Source organism: Mauremys reevesii, linkage group 1 (genome assembly GCF_016161935.1).
Source record: "Mauremys reevesii isolate NIE-2019 linkage group 1, ASM1616193v1, whole genome shotgun sequence".
Taxonomy (NCBI): domain Eukaryota; kingdom Metazoa; phylum Chordata; order Testudines; family Geoemydidae; genus Mauremys; species Mauremys reevesii.
Genome location: NC_052623.1, coordinates 298,698,915 through 298,721,145, shown reverse-complemented (window position 1 = coordinate 298,721,145; position 22,231 = coordinate 298,698,915). Strand labels below are relative to the sequence as shown.

Here is a 22,231-nt window from a genome sequence, read left to right as displayed (position 1 = left end):
ATGGAATCAAGATTTGATCCTAAATTACTTCAGCCTGTGGATTTAAATAAATAGATTCATAGAGTTTAATGCCAGAAAGGAGCATTGGACTATCTAGTCTGACCTCCCATTTATCACATCACATTACATTTCACCCAGTTACCGCCTCTTAACTGGTTTGATTAAAACATAACTTGTGTTTGGCTAAAGAGTATTTTCCAGAAAGGCTCCAGTTTTATTTGAAGGTATCAAGAGATGGAGAATCCGCCACTCCCCTTGGTAGTTTGTTCCTATAGCTAACTACCCTCACTGTTAAAAATGTGTTCCTAGTTCCTAATATGAATGTGTCTGGCTTCACCTTGAAGCCACTAGTTCTTGTTATAACTTTCTCTGCTAGTTTAAAGAGCCCTTTAGTACTCGGTATTATCTCTCTGTGAAGATACTTATGCACTGTAATCAAGTCACCTCTCAATCTTCTTGTTGATAAACTAAAGAAATGGAGCTCTTTAAGTCTCTCACTGTGAGGCATTTTCTCCAACTCTTGAATCATTTTATTTTGTGGGAGACTGTGCGTAATGATGCCAACATCCTAGGAGTTGAATGTGTAGTAGCCATGAGATTTTGGGCTGGGATTTTCAAAACAGCCTAAGGGAATTAGGCCCCAACTCCTTTGAATTTCAATGAGATTTGGGCAGATAACTCCCTTACACTCCTTTGAAAATCTTGGCCTCAATTGATTTCAACAAAAATTATCTTGCTAAACTCCCACCCTGTTTGGCTGAAGTACCAGCTAATCTTCACCTACTCTACTTCCTTCTCACCTGCCTCCTTCTGCTCTGCTACTTCTCTCTGCTCTTCCCCCCTCTCTTGGCACCGGAGAGAAGCTAGCCGGTCTGTAGTGCCCTTTTCTCCTCCTCCTCCTTAACAAAATCTACTACAATCCTTTTTGGCTGAACTGCTGTAAAATTTTACTTTAAAAATATTATTAATTTGTTTTTTAATAATTTCATTGTTGATACACACATCTACAGAAGACTGATTCAGTGACACCTAATTTGCACCAGATTTGTAGAAGTAATTCACAAGACACACAACAGACACAAATTAAGGCCATACAAAAATGCATGTCACAGATACATACAAATCAAAAATTACCTTAATGTTTAATAAGAACATGACAGCACTTATGCTTATTTTGCTACTTTTTATATCAGTTTCTTTACTTACATGTGTGTTAAACTCGAGTGTAATCTTTGTTTTTCAAGTGATTATACTGCAGTCATTATAGTACAGTAGATTACAACACTCTGCTGTTCATCAAAATATAGTTTTCAATATAGCTCACTCCATACATAGCACATGCTGATATAAGTTATTTATCTTAAGTTCTAGATGCCATGGAAAGGCCATATTGCTGTCAACATGACATCACTTCAACACTACTATCGTTTTCAAAATACTATAAATTGAAGATTAACTGTAAATATTCTAAACATATACTACAAAAAATAGCCAGAACCAGTCAAAAGCATTTTGCTGCCCTATGTAAACTTCAGTGTGTGCCTTATGTCCTGCCACAAACCCTCAGGCCATTCTCTCTCACAATCTTTTGGCTCCATTTCTTACTATACCCCTGCCAGGATGGGGCCCTCCCTCTCCACTTTCCCCATTTCTTTCCCACCTTCTTCTGAGATTTTTCTCCTCTTACCCAATCCCTTCTCCCTTTCTCCGCTCTGCTTAGTGCACTCTGCTGATGGGAGATGTCAAAAGTTCTGCTCCTTTAAACAGGCAGCTACTTAGTCCCAGATCCTCAAAGGTATTGTGGGAGTCAATGGGAGTTACGTGCCTAAATACCTTTGAGAATCTGAGCCTTAGCTCCTAAACCAAGAATGAGTTGGGAGGGACAATTCCTGCTGCTAAACTGTTTGGAGAGTAGGAGCTCAGCCTGTGCCCGGGAGGGAGAACAGGAAGGACTGGCCATCAGAAAAGCATCTATACACTATCCATCACTCTTCTTAAAGCTATTCTACTCTACCTAATTAAAGGCCTTACATGCGTCAAGGACTGGGCCAAATGGATCACTCCCAGAACACACTATATTTCTTAGTTAGTGGCCTCAGTTAAACTCTGTCTGGTCTCAGTTGTGGCAGCAGAGAATCAAGCCTACTAACAAGCACTTTGGTTAATATTTTGACATCAATGTTTAATAGAAAAATAGGTCTATAAGAGGCACAATCAATTTTATCTCTGTTGGGCTTCAAAATCAATAAAAGATGGGCTTCTCATGTAGAATCTGGAGTCTGAAAAGATTCTAGGAAACTTAAATAAATTGACAGGCTTGAGCACCAACCCTTTACTAAAGCTTTACACTATTCAGATGAGACTTCATCAGGGCCTGGTGACTTACCTACAGGTATCTGTTTAATTACATTACAGATCTCTTCTACATCATAGGTCTATTTAAGTTTTCCTACTGGTCCTCTGGAAGAGTATGCAGATTAACACTTGCAATTTAATTTCATCTGATTTTTCCTTTCTCTCTCTCTCTCTCTCTCTCTCACTCACACACACACACACACACACACGGTGTATGTGTGGTGTAAAAACTTCTCACTCATGCTGCACAATTCTTTTCTCTTGTAGTTAAGACTGTTTTTAACCATCCCTTATTATAAATGAGCCTTTCCACACTCAATTCATATTACAAGTTAAATTTTGGGAGTTTATTACCCCCAGTTATAATAATGTTGTTTTAACCAAGAAAAAGCTGTGTTTTATTCAGAAGTAAAATCTTAAATTACCCATGAGTGTTGTCAGTTTTAAAAATATTTTTTTAAATGTGCATTAATGATTTTGTTTAGTTTCTCTTTCTCCTTCCCCAGAAAGGAATTGGTTTATTCGAAAGCACTACTTTATATGTTTCCCGTATTTGTTTCTTCAGGCTCTGCCTTTTCCATACACTGAAATATAGATTTTGGGCTAATCTTTCAGAGCATTCAGAGGTCCCTGAACAGTTTTTAGACCATCACTGATGTATGGTCCAATTATGTTAGTTGCCTAATAGTAACTTCAATTAATAGGGCTGTAAAGGAGATTATTGTGGGCAAGATTGTGGCATGATCTAGCCACCGTTTTTGTACTACTGTAGCTATGTTGGTGAGGGTTGTGATTTTTTTTTAGTGTGGATGCAGTTATACCAGTATGAAGGTGCTTACATCAGTTTAGCTTGAATTAACTATACTGGCAAAACTATGTCCACATTAGGAGGACTGTAAGGCTTTAACTATACCAGTATAGTTAAACAGCACAACTTTTTTGTGTAGACAAGCCACCATGGGTGGATGGAACTAGCTACATCAAGGTAAGAACTTTCAGTGCCAGCCTCCACTAGGATTTTACGTTGAGATAGCTAACCTCAGGACAGCAATCTCAATTTAAAAACACAGTTATTTTTTGCAGTGAAGACATAGTGTGAGCAATACCTTATTCTAAAAGTATTCCTATTGATTTCAACGGTACTATCATTGGGAGAGGTACTACTCAGCATGAGTAAGGATATCAGAATCTGACTATAAGTGGTCAAATCTGGCATATACTTGCTGGAGATAGGGGGGAAAAGGCATAATCTCTTTGGTCTGTAGATCAGAAAAAGAGGTTAGATTGGGGTTAGCAAAGAAATATTAACTTAATACAATTTAACAGCACTGCAGTAAGCAAGTGAAGTAAGTCAACTATAGGATGATAGGCTGACTTATCTCAATCACACTGCCCACTTACTGGAAGGCTCTTCCAGTTTTGCTGGTGTTTTAAGATGCACCTCATCCTACAAGAACTTTGGAATATCATGTTTGTTCCATGTACCTCTGCACAGACACAATGAACCTAATTTACCACTAAAGCTGGTGAATATTTTCAGTCTAAAAGAATTGATCAAAAAATGCACTTTTCCAATCTTAAAATTTAAATGATTTTTTTATTAATATTGAATTGACAATGCCATCAAAATGTTTCCTTTATTGCCTTTCATTATGAAAATAGGCAAATTAAAAACATTTTTTACAATTTTAATATTTTCTTTCTTTTTACAAAAATTCCACAAAGTGACTAAGTTGAAAAAAGGGGAAAATCCCTTTTTTCTCCTCCACTTTCCCATTTGCCTGACTTTTGTTTTTGCTACTGTATAACTTTTAATTGGTCATCTTAGTCCTTTAGTGAATTAAACAAAACCAAAATTTAAAATCATTTTTGAAAATTAAAAAACAAAAATTCTGCTCAATTTTGATAATCATGAAAAATTCTGAAAAACAAAGTCAGTCTGTCTTAATGTTTTTGCCTACCTTACACTCACTTTGCACATATCTAAATGACTATATGAAGTAAACTGCAGTAAAATTAGTTCTGATATGCCCTTATAATGTCCACATACTTTAACCATTGACAATTATTTAACTACTACTACTATTACCCAGCTGTTATCAACTAAAACAAAATAATAATGGCTTTGTATAAATTCTGAACTGCAGTAATGCTTCATATAAATGAATTTTAGGCATCAAACTTTGGACCAACTCCTGCTGGCTTACTTCCATGAATAAGAGTAACAAGAGTTGGCTCAAAGAAGAAAAATAACTAAAAGGGGCTGTTCATTAGATTTTTAGTAATAGAGTAAGGTAAAGTGATTTCATATTATTTACATGGAACAAGTGTTCAGCATTATAACAAACATTTCCTTGATGCTAAAATTTACAGTGCAATTTATGGGAGGTATTTACCCTTTTAACTACTTTAGAATGTATTTTTTCCAGAAACATTATATTTATAACATGAACAACACAAACCTGATGCTTTGTGAGGAACTGTTCCAAGCAGGGGGATATTTATGGTTGGATCAGCCATTATGCCTTTATCCAGTGAGCGCAAGGACAGGAACTCATAAAAGTACTCAGCCTACAACAAAATGAATTGAAAGTAAATGTTTGTTAATTGCAGTCACTGGAGCAACTATTCAGCATATAGTCCAAAGTGGAACAATAGTACACTTTCAACTTTCACACCATCTATTTTTCTTTTTTTTAATGTGTCTTTGTTTAAACATAATTTTCAGATGAACATTTGTCCTGTTGAATGTTGACATGTGACAGACCTTTAAGCTTGAGGCAGCCTAATTGCAAGGAAAGTTGCATGCTTCCTTGTGCTGCACTTTGAAAGAAAGTGAATAAATATCCTAGGGGGAGTAACCTACATTATGCGGGCTAAGCCGATATAGCTACAGTGGTATATCTGTATTGGCAGAGCCCCCTAGTTTAGATCACAGAGCATATGCTGACAGAAGTTGTTACTGCAGCTATACTGGTGCTTTTTCTGGCATAGCTATGTCAGCTGGGGGTGGGTTTTTTACACACATTTCATAGCAATGCTGACAAAACTTTACGGTGTTGACCTGGCCATGGTAATCACATTTTACATAACTAGCACCTTTTATTCCAAGAGATCACAAAGTGCTGTACAAACGATGGGCTAATTCTTGAAGTCCTTTCTCAAGTAAAACTCTCACTGAAGTCCTGATATAGCCACTTAGCTCCACTACGGCAGCACAAAGAGGCCATAAACATGCCCTAACTGGACAGCTGGGGATTCCCCCACAAAGCTGGATTTACACCATAGTCTACTGGCCTCCACAGTATAGATGGCAGGTGTGCCCAGCAGGAGCTAGCATGGATGGAGCACTGCTCTGCACTACTGTCCATGCCACCTTAATTCGCTCCCTTGTGCATACGCATTATGATGGTGTTTTTAATTATATGATCACATGCTATTATCTCTACAGCACCCCAGCCTCATTCACTGAATGGGCAGCCATTCAATATTTATTTATATCCTCCTCATTCAATGTGTGACCCCAACCCTTATTTACAGTACACCATTCAAGCCTTGCACTGAACCCAGAATTAGTCATTTCCTCCTGGGTGTTTCAGTGGTGCCCTCACCACAGTATGTGAGTGCTTTAAATATTAATGAATTTATCTTCATATGCCATTCCTGTGAGAGGCAGTGGTATTATCAATATTTCGCAGCTAGCGAACTGAGGCACAGAGAGATTAAAGCAAAGGTGTCAAAAGTGCCCAATAATTTTGGGTGCCTAATTTGTGAGGCCTAAGACCTGATTTTTCAAAGTACATAACACGATATAGCGCTCTACATGTTCAAAGCACAGCTTCCATTGACTTCAGTGGCACCTGTGAATGCTCAGCCATTCTGCAACTCTTGCCCCAGGTGTCTCACGTTGGGCACCCAGAAAATCCCAGCACCACACAAGAACTCTGGGCCAATTGTTGGTAATTAGACACCTAACCTGTTTAGATGTTTTTGAATATCCAGCTAGGCACCTGTTTGCATCTTTAGGTACCTAGGCAGGGATCTACAAAGATACTTAGGGACCTAAGTACCCTTTTTAGGCATCACTGATTCACAAAATTTCTGCTTGGCTGCCAATGAAGCCTGTAGGTGCCTACTCTTCCTCAACACCCAAGTTTTCCCAGAAGAGCTCCCTAGGCACCTACATTTCTGCATCTGGGTACACACACTGTTGCCTCCCTCCAGGTATCTGGACACCTCTCCCACACATTGCCCCAGTGCAATTCACAAACTGGAGGAAGATAGGCATTCTTCTGCCTAACTTGCCTGCAGGACCCAATCAGGTAGGCGTGCTTAAAGGTCATCTAACTCTACACAAAATGAGAGGGGATGGGGGGGAAGAACTCCCTGATAACCATTGGGCTGAAGGTTAGGGTACTCACAAGGGATGTGGGAGCTCACCACTTCAAGTCCCCCCTCTCCCTGATGATGAGAAGGGATTTGAGTAGGGATCTGCCATCTCTCAAGTGAGTGTCCTAACCACTGTGCTATACAATCACTCACTCTTTCTCTGGTCCAATTAATATTTAATTATTCAATTATTATTTAAAAGGGAACAATTTCACTAGGAGAGATTGAAGGAGACACACATCAGAATATCCTGGAGTCCAGTGGTTAATGCGCTAACCTGACAGACTGAGTGTGACAATGTAATTAGTCCCTTTTTGGATTCAGGTTTAGAAAAATCTGTTCCACTGTGGCAGAGGGAGGGACAGAATCCAATTCTTCAGGGCACCATTCAATTGCCTTACCACGAGACTGTCCTTTCTCTCCCTGAAGTCCCCTCCCGCGTTCACTAAATCCCTCCAACTTCTGCAACAAATGCACAGGCATCCTTATTCCTCTAACACCAGGGCCGCCCGGGGGGGGCAAGTGGGGCAATTTGCCCCAGGCCCCACAGGGGCCCCCACGAGAGTTTTTCAGGGCCCCTGGAGCGGAGTCCTTCACTCGCTCCGGGGGCCCTGGAAAACTCTCACAGGGCCCAGGCCCCTGGAGCTTCTTCCGCTCCGGGTCTTCGGCGGCAATTCGGTGGCGGGGGGTCCTTCCACTCCGGGACCCGCCGCCGAAGTGCCCCGAAGACCCGTGGCGGGGGGTCCTTCCGCCCCAGGAACCGCCGCCGAAGAGCGGGGTCTTCGGCGGCAATTCGGCAGTGGGGGGCCCCTGCTGCGGGTCTTTGGGGCACTTCAGCAGTGGGTCCTGGAGCAGAAGGACCCCCCGCTGCTGAAGCGGGGGCTCGCTGCCGCCGAGGACCCCAGGCCCCCTGAATCCTCTGGGTGGCCCTGTCTAACACACCATTACCAAACAACCACCTTTTGATTATGATGTCAGGAAAGTATAATCAACAACTTCCATAAGTTAAAAGTGTGGCAAACACCAACTGTTATGTCACTGGACCCTTATTGATTCTGTGTGTTTCACTCTTGGCCTCAAATGGCACTCCTGTGTACTAAATATGTCTCCTCAAATTGTAAATGGTGCACTTGTTCAAAAGCTCTGAAACATCACAGTTGCTAATGTCAGTCTGGAGTCCTTTCAGGTTCTCACAAGTTGAGGTTTTCACTTGAGTGTAGCACAGGGAAAGAGGGCTTTTAACATCTCTGAGAATGATAGAGTATTTTTTAAATATACTGCACAGTAAATGACAAACATTAGCAAAATTAGTGTTGCACTCCATTTTAATTACCGGTAATTGGTGTTTAAAAATGATTGTAAAAGGATTTTGAAGCAAGAATTCTTACTTCAAAAACAAAAAAGGATACAGCACTTTGCTGGCCAGTTGTCACAATGATTTTCTGCTGACCTCACTCCCTCTTACTGTCAGCTTCATTGAGCTCAAACAGCCGTATGTGCATATCCAAAGATTTATTGCGCTTGCTTTAATTTTGTGGGTTTACTGAGGAAAAATTACATACACTACTGAAATGAAGCATTTTACCAAGAAGAGTAACTGAGAAGAAACATGTACAGTAGATGCTACCGCTGAAAAATTAACTAATTTGTCTACTGAAGATTCAAATGTCAGAGGAGACCTCCATCTATTTAAAAGTACTTTTACACAACATACAAGCTCCAGCAATGGGCTCCTATCAGTATTTTTAATTAGTTATCTGTCCCCACCCCCATAATTTGAACACCTCAGATAGTAATAAATTCCTCTTTACAACAGCCCTGAGAAGTAGGGAAGTATTTTATGGGTGGGAAACTGAGGCACAGAGATTATATGATTTGCCCAAGGTCTCAAGAAGGAGTTTGTGACACAGCTGGGAATGGAACTCAGATTTCTTAGCTCCCAGACTCCCCTTGGAGTAGCCAAAGCCTATGCAACTTCATCTCTATAACGTGAAGGGCCGGACTCTCTGCTGGAAGACCTTGGCCTGCACACTTCACTATTGTGGATCTATTATTTTCCTGCTTAACCAGCTGCTGTGATGTTTATTTCCACTTGGTGCAGTGCTTGGGAGTACAGAATATATATATTTCTCCTCTTTGACCAGAAAGAGAGAAGTCTAGATGTTCACAGTACAACTGAGGATCTGGTACCTCCTTCCTTGTTGATAAAATTTACTGCCTAAGTATTGTAACACATGATTGGTATATCTTGGCTGATCAGGGCTGGAGTCATAGCTCTTAGAACATATCTGATTGGTCTGACTTGATCCAATTGATACTATGTTAGCAGTCCATTCTTCCATTAACCTTAGATGAAATTGTTCCCTGAATGAGCTTCTTTCCTCTTGGAGATGGCACAATTTTTTTTCCCACTAAGCCTACCTGATTCTGACATGCTATGTCCCTCTGAATGCCCTTTGACAATGGGATGAGGGAGGGCCAGGATGGTGTGTCCTGGAAAATTTTGGAAAGAAATTAAGAAATTTCTAGAGAGAACATAAGGAATGTCACTTACAACAGAGAGCTGGTGCAAGAGAACTGTTCTGATCTGAGACATCAGAGCCCTGATGGATATGACTGGGAAATGAATGACACTGTTTCTTATGGCCAAAGGCTTTTGAACCCTGTCCTCTGAGAGAGACAGGCTTCTGTGGAGGTTGATATCTAAGGCCTTGGCTACAGTGGCAAGTTTCTGCGCAGTAAAGCAGCTTTCTGCATTGTAACTCCCGAGGTGTACACACTGCCAGGCCACTTAGTGTGCAGAAACTACGCAGTTGCAGCGCTGTAAAAAAACCACCCCGATGAGAGGCATACAGCTTTCTGCACTGGTGCTACAGCGCCACGGTGCCAGTGTAGACACCCTGGTCAATTACAGTGCTGTGATTGGCCTCTTGGAGGTGTCCCACAATGCCTGTTCTCGCCACTCTAGTCATCGGTTTGAACTCTACTACCTTGCCCTCAGGTGACCAACTGTGAGCCCTACCCCTTAAATTCCTTGGGAATTTTGAAAGTCCCCTTCCTGTTTGCTCGGTGACGTGTGCAGTGGTCTCAGCATATCTTTCCAGGTGACCATGACTACTCCACGCACCAGGCAATCCCCCACTTGGAGCAATGCCGAGCTGCTGGACCTTATCAGCATTTGGGGAGAGGGGGCTATCCAGTCCTAGCTGTGCTCTAGCCGTAGGAATTATGATACCTACGGACAGATTTCACATTGCATGACAGAAAGGGGCCATGACCGGGACACACTGCAGTGCAGGGTCAACACGAAGGAGCTGCGGAACACCAACCATGAGGTGTAGGAGGCAAACCGCCGCTCCGGTGCCGCGCCCACGAGCTGTCAGTTCTACAAAGAGCTGCACGCAATACTTGGTGGCAACCCCACCTCCACTGTGAAGGCCACGGTGGATACTTCGGTGGCTTGCATGCCAGTCGAGAGTGGACCAAGCCAGGAGGAGGAAATCTTGCACGAGGATGTGGAGTGGGAGGGGATCCAGAGGCAGAGGACGACTCAGAGGTCAGAGATGCATGTAGCCAGGAGCTCTTCTCTACCCCAGAGGAGGCTAGCCAGTCACAGCTGTCTGAGCTTGGCGAAGCGCAAACAGGAGAGGAGGCCCCTGGTAAGTGGCTCTGAGTTTGGGAATCGCTGAAGCAAATTGTTGGGGGCAGGAGGGTTGCAGAAAGCAGGCTTGTGTCTGTATGATGTGCATACCACCACATGCCTAGTCTGAGCGTGGTGGCGGAATGGGGTGTTGATTGACTCCCTCACTTCATGGCAATCTGCCTCAGAGATCTCCATGAAACTCTCATGGAGATTCTGGGCAATCCGCTGCCGCAGGTTCATTGGCAGAGCTGCTTTGTTTCTTGTCCCATTAAGGGTAACTTTCCCGCGCCACTCTGTCGTCATGGGGGGAGAGACCATTGCTGCTCACAGGCGAGCCACATAAGGGACAGGGCGGAAGCCTCAGTTTTGTAGAAGACCCTCCCTTGATTCCCTGCTCACCCTCAGCAACAAGATATCTTCCATAATGAACACAGCCTGTGGAAAATGTGGGGACAGGAATGATTATAAGGCCCCCCACTACAGTGCTGGCTCTCCCCAAGAGCCACGTGCCCAGTGTACAGTACAGTTCTGGAACACTGCTTTCCCCTGCCCCTGCGGTTACTTACCATTTTGGGGGTCTTGTAGCTCATGTGTGCTTGCCTGGGGTCAGCCAGTTAGTGAGAGGTATGTGAATAGGGGCTGTGTTTTAAATGACTGAATCAGTGGTCTGTGTGTTGCAAACAATACTGCTTCTGTAAAATGTTGCATTTTGGCTTCACAGATATGACCTTAGGAGTCCAGCCTCCCTCTTTGTTATTGCCAGCTGAATGACTGCACAGAATTAGAAAGCGGCCACGAAGAACTAAAGAGGACTTTCTGCATGATGTCATGATGCACTCCACAGCCAAAAAACAAGAATTGAAGGAGTGGCGAGACAGCAAGAAGAGGGACCGAAAGGAGAACACGGTGCACCAGAAAGGAAGTCCCTGCTTGCAGCTTCCTGCACAGGCCAGTATTCCGAAAGATGCGTGCGTCATGCACCTTTCCGAACCAGCCTGCGTTAGTGTCTGTGAAACAACCACGGTGATACACAAGTGCCTGGAGAACCATTGAGAAATACCCCTTGTGATTAATGTACTCGGTGGCTAGGTGGTCTGGTGCCAGAATTGGAATGTGCGTGCCATCTATCGCCCCTCTGCAGTTAGGGAAGCCCATTTGTGCAAAGCCATCCACAATGCCACACACATTGCCCAGAGTCAGTCTTTTAGAACAGGATGCAATTAATGGCCCTGCACACTTCTGTCAACATGAGTCCAACAGTCAACTTTCCTACTCTGAACTGGTTGGCGACCGATCGGTAGCAGTCTGGAGTAGCCAGCTTCCACAGTGTAATTGCCACATGCTTCTCCAACAACAGGGCAGCTCTCATTCTTGTGTCCTTATGCCGCAGGGCTGGGGCGAGCTCATCACATAGTCCCATGAATGTGGCTTTCGTCTTCCGAAAGTTCTGCAGCCACTGCTCGTCATCCCAGACGTGCATGACGATGTGATCCCACCACTCAGTGCTTGTTTCCCGAGCCCAAAAGCAGTCTTCCACTGTGGTCAGCACTTCCATGAATGCCACAAGCAATCTCGTGTTGTAGCTGCTATATGTGGCAAGATCAATGTCAGACTGCTCGTGCCTTTGTAGTTTAAGGAATAACTCCACTGCCACTTGTGATGTATTAATGAGAGTGAGCAGCATATTGATCAATGGTACGGGATCCATTCCTGAAGACCAAAGAAGCAGAGCAGAGCATGCAGTACACAAACCATTGGAAGATGGTGCCAAATGCAGATGGAAGCACAGGGATTGCTGGGATGCAAAGCAATGCATCATGGGGCACTGGGACAGGACGCAGGATGCCCCATGACCCCCTTTGCCTTTGCACAACTCTTAGTGGCAGAAGAGAAAGAGATGCTCTGTGGGATAGCTGCCCAGAGTGCACCATTCCAAATACCGCTGCAAGTGCCGTAAGTGTGAACATGCTATTGCGCAGGCAGCTGATAGTGTGAACACACAACGGCGGTTTCCCTTCAGCGCTGTCTGAGCGGCGCTGTAACTCTGCCAGTGTAGACATATTCTAAGACGACTCAGAGAGGTAATATTGACTGCATGGGCTCCTGGTGGTGTAGACAAATCCAGGTTGTTCCAGAACACAATCTGGGCCATGGGATGGCTGCTTTGTGGGTCTTATCCTGTTCTGATAAGCAGGTTGTTTTAGAGCAGAGATTAACCTTTTATTGCCCCAGGGAGAGAGAGGCAGGTGGTCCAAAAGGTGAAGCAACGTATCGGTAGCACTGTCTTTTGCATGTGAAGCTAAGATACACCCCTATGGAAGGTTCACATAGCGACGTACAGCTCTCCTCCCCCATTCCTTCCTGGGTTACTCGGGAGCAGGCAACACTCTCTTGTGTGCCCAAGCACCTAATGTAATTGACAGTAAAGGAGATCCTGAGTATCCCAGTTGTGATGTTGGATAGGTGGGAATCCTCTATCCACCGCTCTAGTCCTTTTACTTATAAAGGAAATTAATCTTGGCGGTGCCTCCACCTGGCTGGGCCCTGAAAACACTCACTGGTGTGCCTTGGGAGTCTCCAGGAGTAAACCTGAGCTAATCTATGGGTATGGCTACACTTGAGAGTTGCAGCGCTGGTGGAGGCTTTCCAGCGCTGCAATTAGTAACTGTCCACACCTGCAGGGCACATCCAGCGCTGCAACTCCCTGGCTGCAGCGCTGGCTGTACACCTGGGTCTGCTTGGGGTATAACGATTGCAGCGCTGGTGCTGCAGCGCTGCTCGTAAAGTGTGGCCACACACCAGCGCTGTTATTGGCCTCCAGGGTATTAGGAGATATCCCAGAATGCTTTTAACTAAATTACTCTCTTTGTTTTGCTATGATGCCTCTCTTTGTTTTGTTGTGAACTCGGGGCTCCGGGAGCTGCTTATCTAAAAAACAAACACAGCTCCTGTTTGCTGTGATCAATCTGAAACTGACTGTGAACAATCAATTGAGATAACCCACTACCTTGCTGTGAATGAGGCAGGCAGGGGGGTGAGTGTTTGCTTGAGGAGAGAAACAGCGGGGGTGGGGCGGAGAAAGGGAGTCCGTTGGAGCAGCTGCTTATCTGGTCTGCAGGCTGTTTGCAGTTAAGAGTAAGGGGTCGGGGAAATTTTCTGATTTTGCAAGGCAGGGAGCTGATACACAGTGTCGGCTCCAAAAATCCACTCTCTCTCTCTCCCCCGCTCCCTGTCACACTCCACCCCACCCCCCTCTTTTGAAAAGCATGTTGCTGCCACTTGAATGCTGGGATAGCTGCCCATAATGCATCACTCCCAACTGCGCTGCAAATGTGGCCACACTGCAGCGCTGGTAGCTGTGAGTGTGGCCACACACCAGCGCTTTCCCTACACAGCTGTACGAAGACAGCTGTAACTCCCAGCGCTGCACACCTGCAAGTGTAGCCATACCTTATGTAGTGGTGCTAACTCAAAGGTACCACTTATAAACAACATACAACCAGAATACTCTTAGATTAAACACTCCTTTATTTAACAATTTCGTAGAACATGATATAACAGATTGAGATTAATTAAAATGTCACAGCCACTTTAAATCAACAGGGGGTGCTTCAATAAATCAATAAATAAATGCAGTTTACAGTAGTAAATGAAATGTAACCACTTGCATTTACACCGGCCCCATTTACGCCTCCCCTGAGTTTACACTCTTCTTAATTTCAGAGTTCTAGACGCTTGCTTGTGTGGGTGCACTTGAAGATCTTGAAGTTGGGGACAGCACTCTGTCGGTCCAGTAAAACAGCCCGGCCAAGGCAACACGGGGCAAAGCAATTCTAACTTGGGATCATTCCAAGCTGTACAACCCCTCTGAAGATGGGAGCTGCTGTAACCAGGATGTAGCTCTGCATCCTGGTTAGCCAATACTTTGTCTTTCTCAGATTCAGAGAAATCCCTTAAAGTCTCTTTCACTATCCTCCTGTTGCCGAAAGCACTTTCCAAACAACACAGGTGGCAGTTATTCACACTGTCTTTATTGTAGGCCCACCTCAATCAGTTCTGGGCACAGAAACAGTCTCTGGCCTGGCTCCAATGAAGCTCAGCAACAGCCTCCTTGGCTCCCTGCTTGGTCAAAGCCCCAGCAGTCTCTCAGCAGCAACTTCTGGCTTTTTTGAAGCAGCTTAGCTGGTTTAATTTAGACAATCCACAAAGCACTTCCAATTCATGACCAGGATCTCATCTCCTCACCAAAATGGAGCCCATCATGTGCTACTTCTCCATCCCAAAATGAGGCCCCTCACTCCCTGCAGCAGTCTCTGACCCAGGAAGCTCATTCCAGTCCCAGAGGGTGCCCTCCACTGCATCATGGGACTTGCAGTCCTTCAAAACTGGCAGACAGTACATAGAGGTCTGTGTAATTATACTACCTCCTTTCAGAGGCTCCTCAAATAGGTGTGCCTACCATGTGTAGACAGGTGTTCTTCAGATCAACTGAAGATAGACAAATTAAAATTTTCCTTGTGGGAATTGCTGGTATGGTGGAATTTGGGTTTCCATCCTGAACTGTGGCTTCCATAGGAATCTGTTCAAGAACTTCAGGCTGAGTGCTCCTCTGTTGTGGAACACTTTGGCACTAACAAGAGGATGGAACAGAGTCCCTAAGCCGCCTTGTTCCCTGGAAGATCCCTTACCCAGTGTGAAGCAGATGATATATTGCAGTCTTCATACTCTGGTATTTTAACTGGTTCAGGAAGAAGGGCATGTCAATAACTTTGGTTTTGGAGTTGTATTTAATTCTAAGGCATAAGACTGGCTGGATCTCTCTGCCTAAGTTTTATTTTTAAACGGAATATTGATCCAGCATTTCAAAATTTCCTGCCACTTGCCCCATATTTGGGAAACCACATCATTAGCCTGTAAGTTATGCTTGCTTGAAGGATACTACAAGAAAACCTCCTGCATCTCCTCTCTCTCTCTCTTTCATGACACTTGGCGTATTCAATCAACTAGATGGATATCCCTCCTATAAATCTTAGGAGGATCAAAAATATGTGGGGTCTATATTTCTTCTTGAGTTACAAAGTCTCCTCAGATTTATTTTATTTTACATTTATTTTTATCTCCAGGAGGTTTCTCTGTTTATAGTCACTGAAGAGCCTGCCCCATAGGATATGTAGTAGTAACCAGTACCTGCTTTTCCTGAGGATTGACTTTCCCGGGGGCCCAGCCTGAGGTGGTGTTGTGACAGAGTTATAGCTCATTTGACCTTCTCCTCCCTTAATGCCCACTCCACCAACAACCTGTGATTTACAGTAAGAGAAATGTCCCACACTACACACTGATAAGGAGCTCCTTCTCAAAGAAGGCTCCCAGTCCAGAGGATCTTCTGATCTTGAATGGCACAGTGGGAGTCTGACCATGGACATATGACTGTAGCCAAGACAAGGAGGTAGCAGATGAATGAAAAGCTGCTACGGTGGCGTCACATTTTTGTATTATTTTAAGTGAAGATTTGCCATTTCTTTATCCTGACATGAAGGTTGCATGAACTTTTGGGGAGTATAAATCAGGACAGACTTACTTGTGGGTGGACTTGCTCCACTTCTGTCCCACTTCCTCCCATGTTTCCTTTTACAGAGTCCACTGTACTCCTGAGAATGGCTTCAAAATACTCCTCCTCTTCAAAAGACAAACGAGTTCTCTGGTGCCTCCTCTGTGGGCTCTGGCCCCAAGTCCAAAACAACCCTAACACCCTGCCCTTGCTCCTAGGAAGATGAATATGAGGACCCCTCTGCACTTTTGGGCCCCTTCTTATCCCTTTTACAGTCTTTACACTGGGAAGGTTTGTATTATGGTGAACTGTAATAGGAAGAGAAGGAGGAGGAGGGTCCCTGCGCCTCTTGTTTTACTAGAAAAAATGAGCTTTTAGAAATTTCCTCTGTGGTGGAGTGACCCCTGTGGTAAAAATCTGTAGTGTTTTCACTTTTCTTCCCATTTCTCAGATTTACAGAGGGGTGAGGGTAAGGAAGGAGAAATGAATCTTTCAGGACTGAGACAGGGAATGTAACCCGAGCTTACTGGGTTTTCCTCCCTTATTTGTAGGCAATGGGGAAAGTGGCCTCCATGGCCTGAGATAATAGATTATCACTGAACCAGAGATCTGAAGGAAGAACTGCACCTACTCCTATGCTACAGGAATAAGTGTAACACTTGAAATGTTCACTCTTTTGAAATGATCCCTAAGTGGGCTCTTTGAACTCTGCAGATGCTCCCTGAACTTTAATGGTGCTCCCTAAGCCCTTATTTGAGGGATGGGCAGGGGAAGCCTTCACATGGCTTGCAGCCCTTTTGTCTCACTGGATCCCATAGTGAGCTCAGTGGGGTTACATAACAGCCAGATTGTTGCACTGAAAGCTACAGTGAGCAAGGAAGGGTTACATAGGGGCTAACCCATCATCATCAATGAGGGCAAATCCCAAAGGGAGGTAGTTTCTTGCTGATCAACACCACCCTGCTTGATCTCTAGCTAGGTCCTTAAGGTGGTCTGGCAGGATAGCCAGTCTGTGTCTGTTATTGGCAATCTGATCGCGCCACCCAAAATTTTGACACCCACATAATCACCAGCCAGCTAGCAGCATTCCTTGGTAAATGCATTAGTCTGCCATCCTAGTAGTATATCCATACCAAGAAAGCCATTGAAACCAAACCACTGCCGATGGACGCAGTTACTGGATTTGGCGGGGGGCCTGGATCAGCATTCACATTGCACTCCCTGTCAGGACCCAGCCTGGGAAGCTAATGATCCAAACAGCGGACCAAATTCAGTGATAAATCCTGGTCATGTGCCAACTGGGTTTTTCTACAGAGATGCTCATTGCTATTCTTGTCCTGACACTTAATATGGAGCAGCTGAGGAAGGCGGCAAGAATTTAAACCATCAATCTCACATTCTTTAGCCTTCCTCAGAGCCCAATTTCACTGTTCTGCAGCAGAGCTGGTACAACCGTAGTTCTGTAGATCTGCAGCATCAGAGTAAGTGTGATGTTCCAGTATCTCCACAGAAGCTGCTGATGGGCCCAGAACATAGTGGGAGGGACTAGGGCAAATGGTCTAAGAAATAAAGGGGGAGGGGTCAAAAGGCCCCTTACTGCCAGCTTGTTCCTCAATGTCTGGGCAATTCTCCCTCCATGGCTAGCTGTTTGGAGGAGAGTGAGAAAAATGGTGGTGCATGATGGACCTGCAAGAAGCAGAGCTCAGTTAGCTCAGCAAGTGTGGCATAGCTGACCCATGGCAAGCAGAGTCTGATAAGCCCAAGCATTTTGTGCCCTTTTCTGCCAGCTTCTCGATTCTTCTGGATGCCTGTGGGGAGCTTCTGCCAGAGAGATGTGCTGCACTGGAAACTGCTGCAGCCAGATGCCTCGGTATCAGAACAGGATTTCCGTCTCCAACATCAGTCTATAGCAATGTGCGTATATTTATGTATATTTAAAAAAATCCAAAACAAAATATTCCATTGTTCACACCTTTCTTCCTGCAGCAAGGATGAGAGAACAAATATTTGACAGACCGTAATTAAGTTGCTTGAATGGATTAATGGCCTCTCCTGGACAGAGAAACTGAAGGCATCCTACTGTGCAACTATCAGCCAATAATACCAGGACCCTCCAGTGGGGAAGAAAGAAAGCGCTGAAAGAGATTTGACTTGGGTTGCCCTGGCACAGAGATCTTGGGTTTGAGGCAGAGAAAATGTAGGAGAGTTGGGCTGAGCAGCCCAGGGCTAGGAACCCTAGGAGAAGCCAAGCTTTGTTGTCTTAGGGTATGTCTACACTGCAGTTAAACACCTGCAACTGGCCCATGCCAGCTGACTTGGGCTCGGGTTTAGGGGCTATTTAATTGCGGTGCAGACATACTCTAAGGCAACAAAGTCCAGTCCGAAGCGTGGCTTCTTCTAGGGTTCCTAGCACTGGGCTGCTCAGCCCAACCCTTCTACATTTTCTCTGCTCAAGCCCGAACATCTACAGTGCAATTAAACAGCCCTTTAGCCAGAGCCACCCACGAGCCCAAGTCAGCTGGCATGGGCCAGTCGTGGGTTTTTAATTGAAGTGTAGACATACCCTTATGGCATGTCTAAACTGCAATGTAAGCCCATAGTTCAAACTCAGGCTCAAACCTAATCCCCCTTCTGTCTACACACAAATCATGCTAACCAAGCACTCAGACCTGGGGTCCCAGGACTCCCGGGTGTGGACTTGGGCCTGGATAGTGCAATGTAGATACTGGAGACCCAGGTTGGGAGCCAGTTTTTAACAATTCCTAACCTGGGGTTACAAAGGAGGATAGATGCTCAAGCCCTAGGTTAACAAACACAGGGTCTGCTAACTCAAGACCCAAGCTGGTCTTAAATTGCAGTATAAACATACCCTTATTATTCAGTGGCTGGCTAATGAAGTCAAGGCCCAGGAAGAGGTGAATTTTGAACTTTACTTGAGGCATGTGGAGTGTGTCTGAGAGCAGGTAGGAGAATCGCTTCTCTCAGTGTGTATTATTGTATTTTGATTTTGCGATGGTTACTGCAAAGTTTCTTGTTGGGTTTTTTTTGGACAATCTCTCGTCAATTCTTTCTTTTTGTCCCCAGCAGCTGCTTCTGTTCTGATGCTGCTTTATATCTGTGTCCTGTTTTTTTTTTCACTTCCTTCTCTTTCTGGCACTCTCTTTCTTTAGAGGTGATTGTGAAGTGGCTCCTGCATCTGGCCTGTCAGATTTTGGCAACTGAGCCCTCCAGACATGCATGAATGAGTGCACCACTAGCAAATGCACAAGATGTGTTGTTGTTGGTTTTTTTGGGGGGGTGTGGGGAGGGGCTGAAATTTACATCTCTCTGGACAGTAACTGCTCTGGATTCTGGGAGCTAGATTCTACCAGCATACACCCTACTGGAGAGCCCCAGTAGCAGAAAGCTCATTGTGAGAGGAGGTTGCAGGGGCCGTAACTGCTTTTGCACAAAGGGGAACCATAGGGAGTCAGTACACCTCAAAACATGGTTTTGTTGACCAGCAAGGAGGCGTGGTCTGAGAAGCCAGGAGCATAATGTTCCAGTGGCTCCCAACTGTGGCATTCCTATGGATCATCAAGCAAGGGTTAAATTTCCCCTGATGGAAATCCCAAAGGAGGGTAGTGACAGCAACACTCCAAGCTTTCCACCAAGATAAATGCCCTTCTGGGATTAAAGAGTCTGGCTGAGCCTATTAGCTGTAATTTACTCCTCCATGCAGTACCCTTAGTGAATCTGGCTTACTATTGCATTTTGGAACCAAATTCTCCTCGTTTACCCACAGCTTCCCAAAGGTGCTGAGCACCCACAACTCCAGGTGAAGTCAAAGGGAGCTGGACATTCTCAGAGTCTCTGAAAAATCGGTCCTTAAGGACAAGTGTGTGAGCGACTGCTGAATGAGGCCCATTTTCCAATATGCCTGGAGCAGCACAATCCCTAAAGATAACACCAGAATGCAAGGATCTCTGGAGATCTTAGATATACCTTCAAATACGCACTGTGAATCTTTACACAGTGAAATAATTAAGCAGTTGAGAAGCTGACAGCAAACTTTGAGTCACATACTGCCCTTGATCTGCAATGGGATTCACTTTGATGTCAACAGGAGCGGATGTGTGGATTAAGGATAGTTTTTTGGTCCTTTTTAAATTTTTACGTGCCAGGTATTTTTTTATTTTGTCATCTTCCATGAAGCACAGCTCTTTAGATCCACATTTGTGATGTAGGATCTCCAAAGAGAGTCTTGTGGCATAGGTAAAAACAAATGACCTGATTCTCTTGTCCTTTGCACCTATGTAACTTCACTGATTTACCCTGGTGTCTGAGAGAGGAATCAGGCTCAGAGTTATATGCAAGATGCTGGCTCCTCAGATGGCATTCCTTGAAGCAGGCAGAACTTGAGCCTGTTTAGGAAATGTACATTCCATATTCCAGGCAGCATAAGAACAACTCCTACCCTTGAGCTTCCTCAGTTGTGTAGCCACGTAGCTACCATATATTAGGCTTATTTTTCAGCTAAATGAAAAATCCAAATCCATAATCTAGCACCCAGACATATGGGATCTGATTCGTCACTTGTTTAGAGCACTATAGATTGAGAATAACTTCAATGAAGTCAATAGGGTTCCACTTGTGTATAGAAGGTATAAGTGAGAGTAGAACCAGGCCTACCATAAGGAACGTTTAGCAGTCAGACTTGACTGAAGGGATTACACTGATTCATAAATACCATTTTTAATTGTCTCAGAAATTCCTCAAAGTGCTTCAGAACATCAAAGGATACCAATTACTTACACACAATGTGGGGTGGGAGGCTGCATCATTTAAAGGAGTGTGACACATCTCTCAACAAAATAAGAAACCTTTCAAGCACCTACTTTTTTCCTGTGGCATGCCACCTGTGCTATGAACTGTATGTGCATGACACTGAACTGAAAGGTATGTTACATGGTGGTGGTTTAGCTGACAATCATGCCATGTGCTGTGTAATCCTTTGTTGCAAAGTGTTGCAGTACAGATTGGACAGATATACTATATTACTGGGTTACACGTATTTGGAGACTGTAAAAGTTATAGCAGGAGCTGTGCAGTGAGGAAATCCACCAGTCAGGCTATGGCCTTTCTGAACTGTGAAGCTGCTACGGTGCATAGGAGAGGATCTCTCTCTTGTGCATTTGATCCGAGGAATGTGTGCACTAGTAAGTCCAATGTGCCTTAAGCATCATTTAAAATGGTGCATGCAGTAAAGTGGCTCCCTCATGTGGATTCCGTAAAATGTACCAGAGGAATGGACCATTCGAGTACACGTTAGGAGCTCTACAGTTGAGAAGGGTACTATATACTTTACTCTAGTCTAGTTTATTGTAAAGTTGTGCAGGACTCTCCTGAAGACCTTCCAAAGTGTGCAGAAAATGGGCTCCCTCCTGTGGACTTCCTAATGTGGGTGGGAGAAGAGCACTCTGTAGTCCAAACCCTAGTACATAGATGATCTGTGGTGCTGCCTTTTTGCAGTCACTCCTGCTGCTTCAGGGCTGCCAAAATCCACACATATGCTGCACCCCCAAATACACACACATCTTTGTCCTCCTTAGCCCATGCATGTCTACTGTGTATTACTCACCCTCAACGGAGAAAGTCTGAAATACGATTGTAAGCTGTGAATTCCAGGGGCCTGGCTTTTCTGCTTGTTCTGCCAAGTGTCTAGAACACTTTGGGCACTATAAAAGTCATTAGTTAATTATCTCTATTTTGGTAGCGCCCTGAGGCCCCAATCAGGAAGCAGGGCACCATTATGCTAGGCATTGTACACACCATAATGAAAAGCCTACAATCCAAGTTAACTGAATAGGATGACAGAAAATCTCTTAATACCATGTATAGTGCTAAAAAAAACCCCACCTCAACCATGTGAGATCAGTACTTTGAAATTTGCAAAAAAAATCTGTATCTGTATCAGTATTGGACACCAAATGTTGCATCCAATATTGATGTACATTAGGCCCAATTAATAAACATGCCCAGAGTTGCACAGTACAGCATTAACAATACAAAGAACGAGAAGTACTTGTGGCACCTTAGAGACTAACAAATTTATTTGGGCATAAGCTTTTGTGAGCTAAAACCCACATCATCAGATGCATGCAGTGGAAAATACAGTAGTATATATACACAGAGAACATGAGAAAATGGGGGTTGTTATACCAACTCTAACGAGACTAATCAATTAAGGTGGGATATTATCAGCAGGAGAAAAAAAATTGTAGTGATAATCAGGATGGCCCATTTCCAACAGTTGA

The 22,231-nt window shown here is 44.3% G+C and overlaps 1 protein-coding gene across 1 annotated transcript in view; it reads right to left on the bottom strand.

Annotated features, from left to right (window-relative positions):
• WIF1 (WNT inhibitory factor 1) overlaps window positions 1-22,231 on the bottom strand; it is a 64,034-nt gene that overhangs the window by 19,471 nt on the left and 22,332 nt on the right. Inside the window, exon 3 of the mRNA XM_039520934.1 lies at window positions 4,818-4,926. Within this exon, the coding sequence (XP_039376868.1) occupies window positions 4,818-4,926 (109 nt within the window). The remainder of the gene's footprint in view (window positions 1-4,817; window positions 4,927-22,231) is intronic.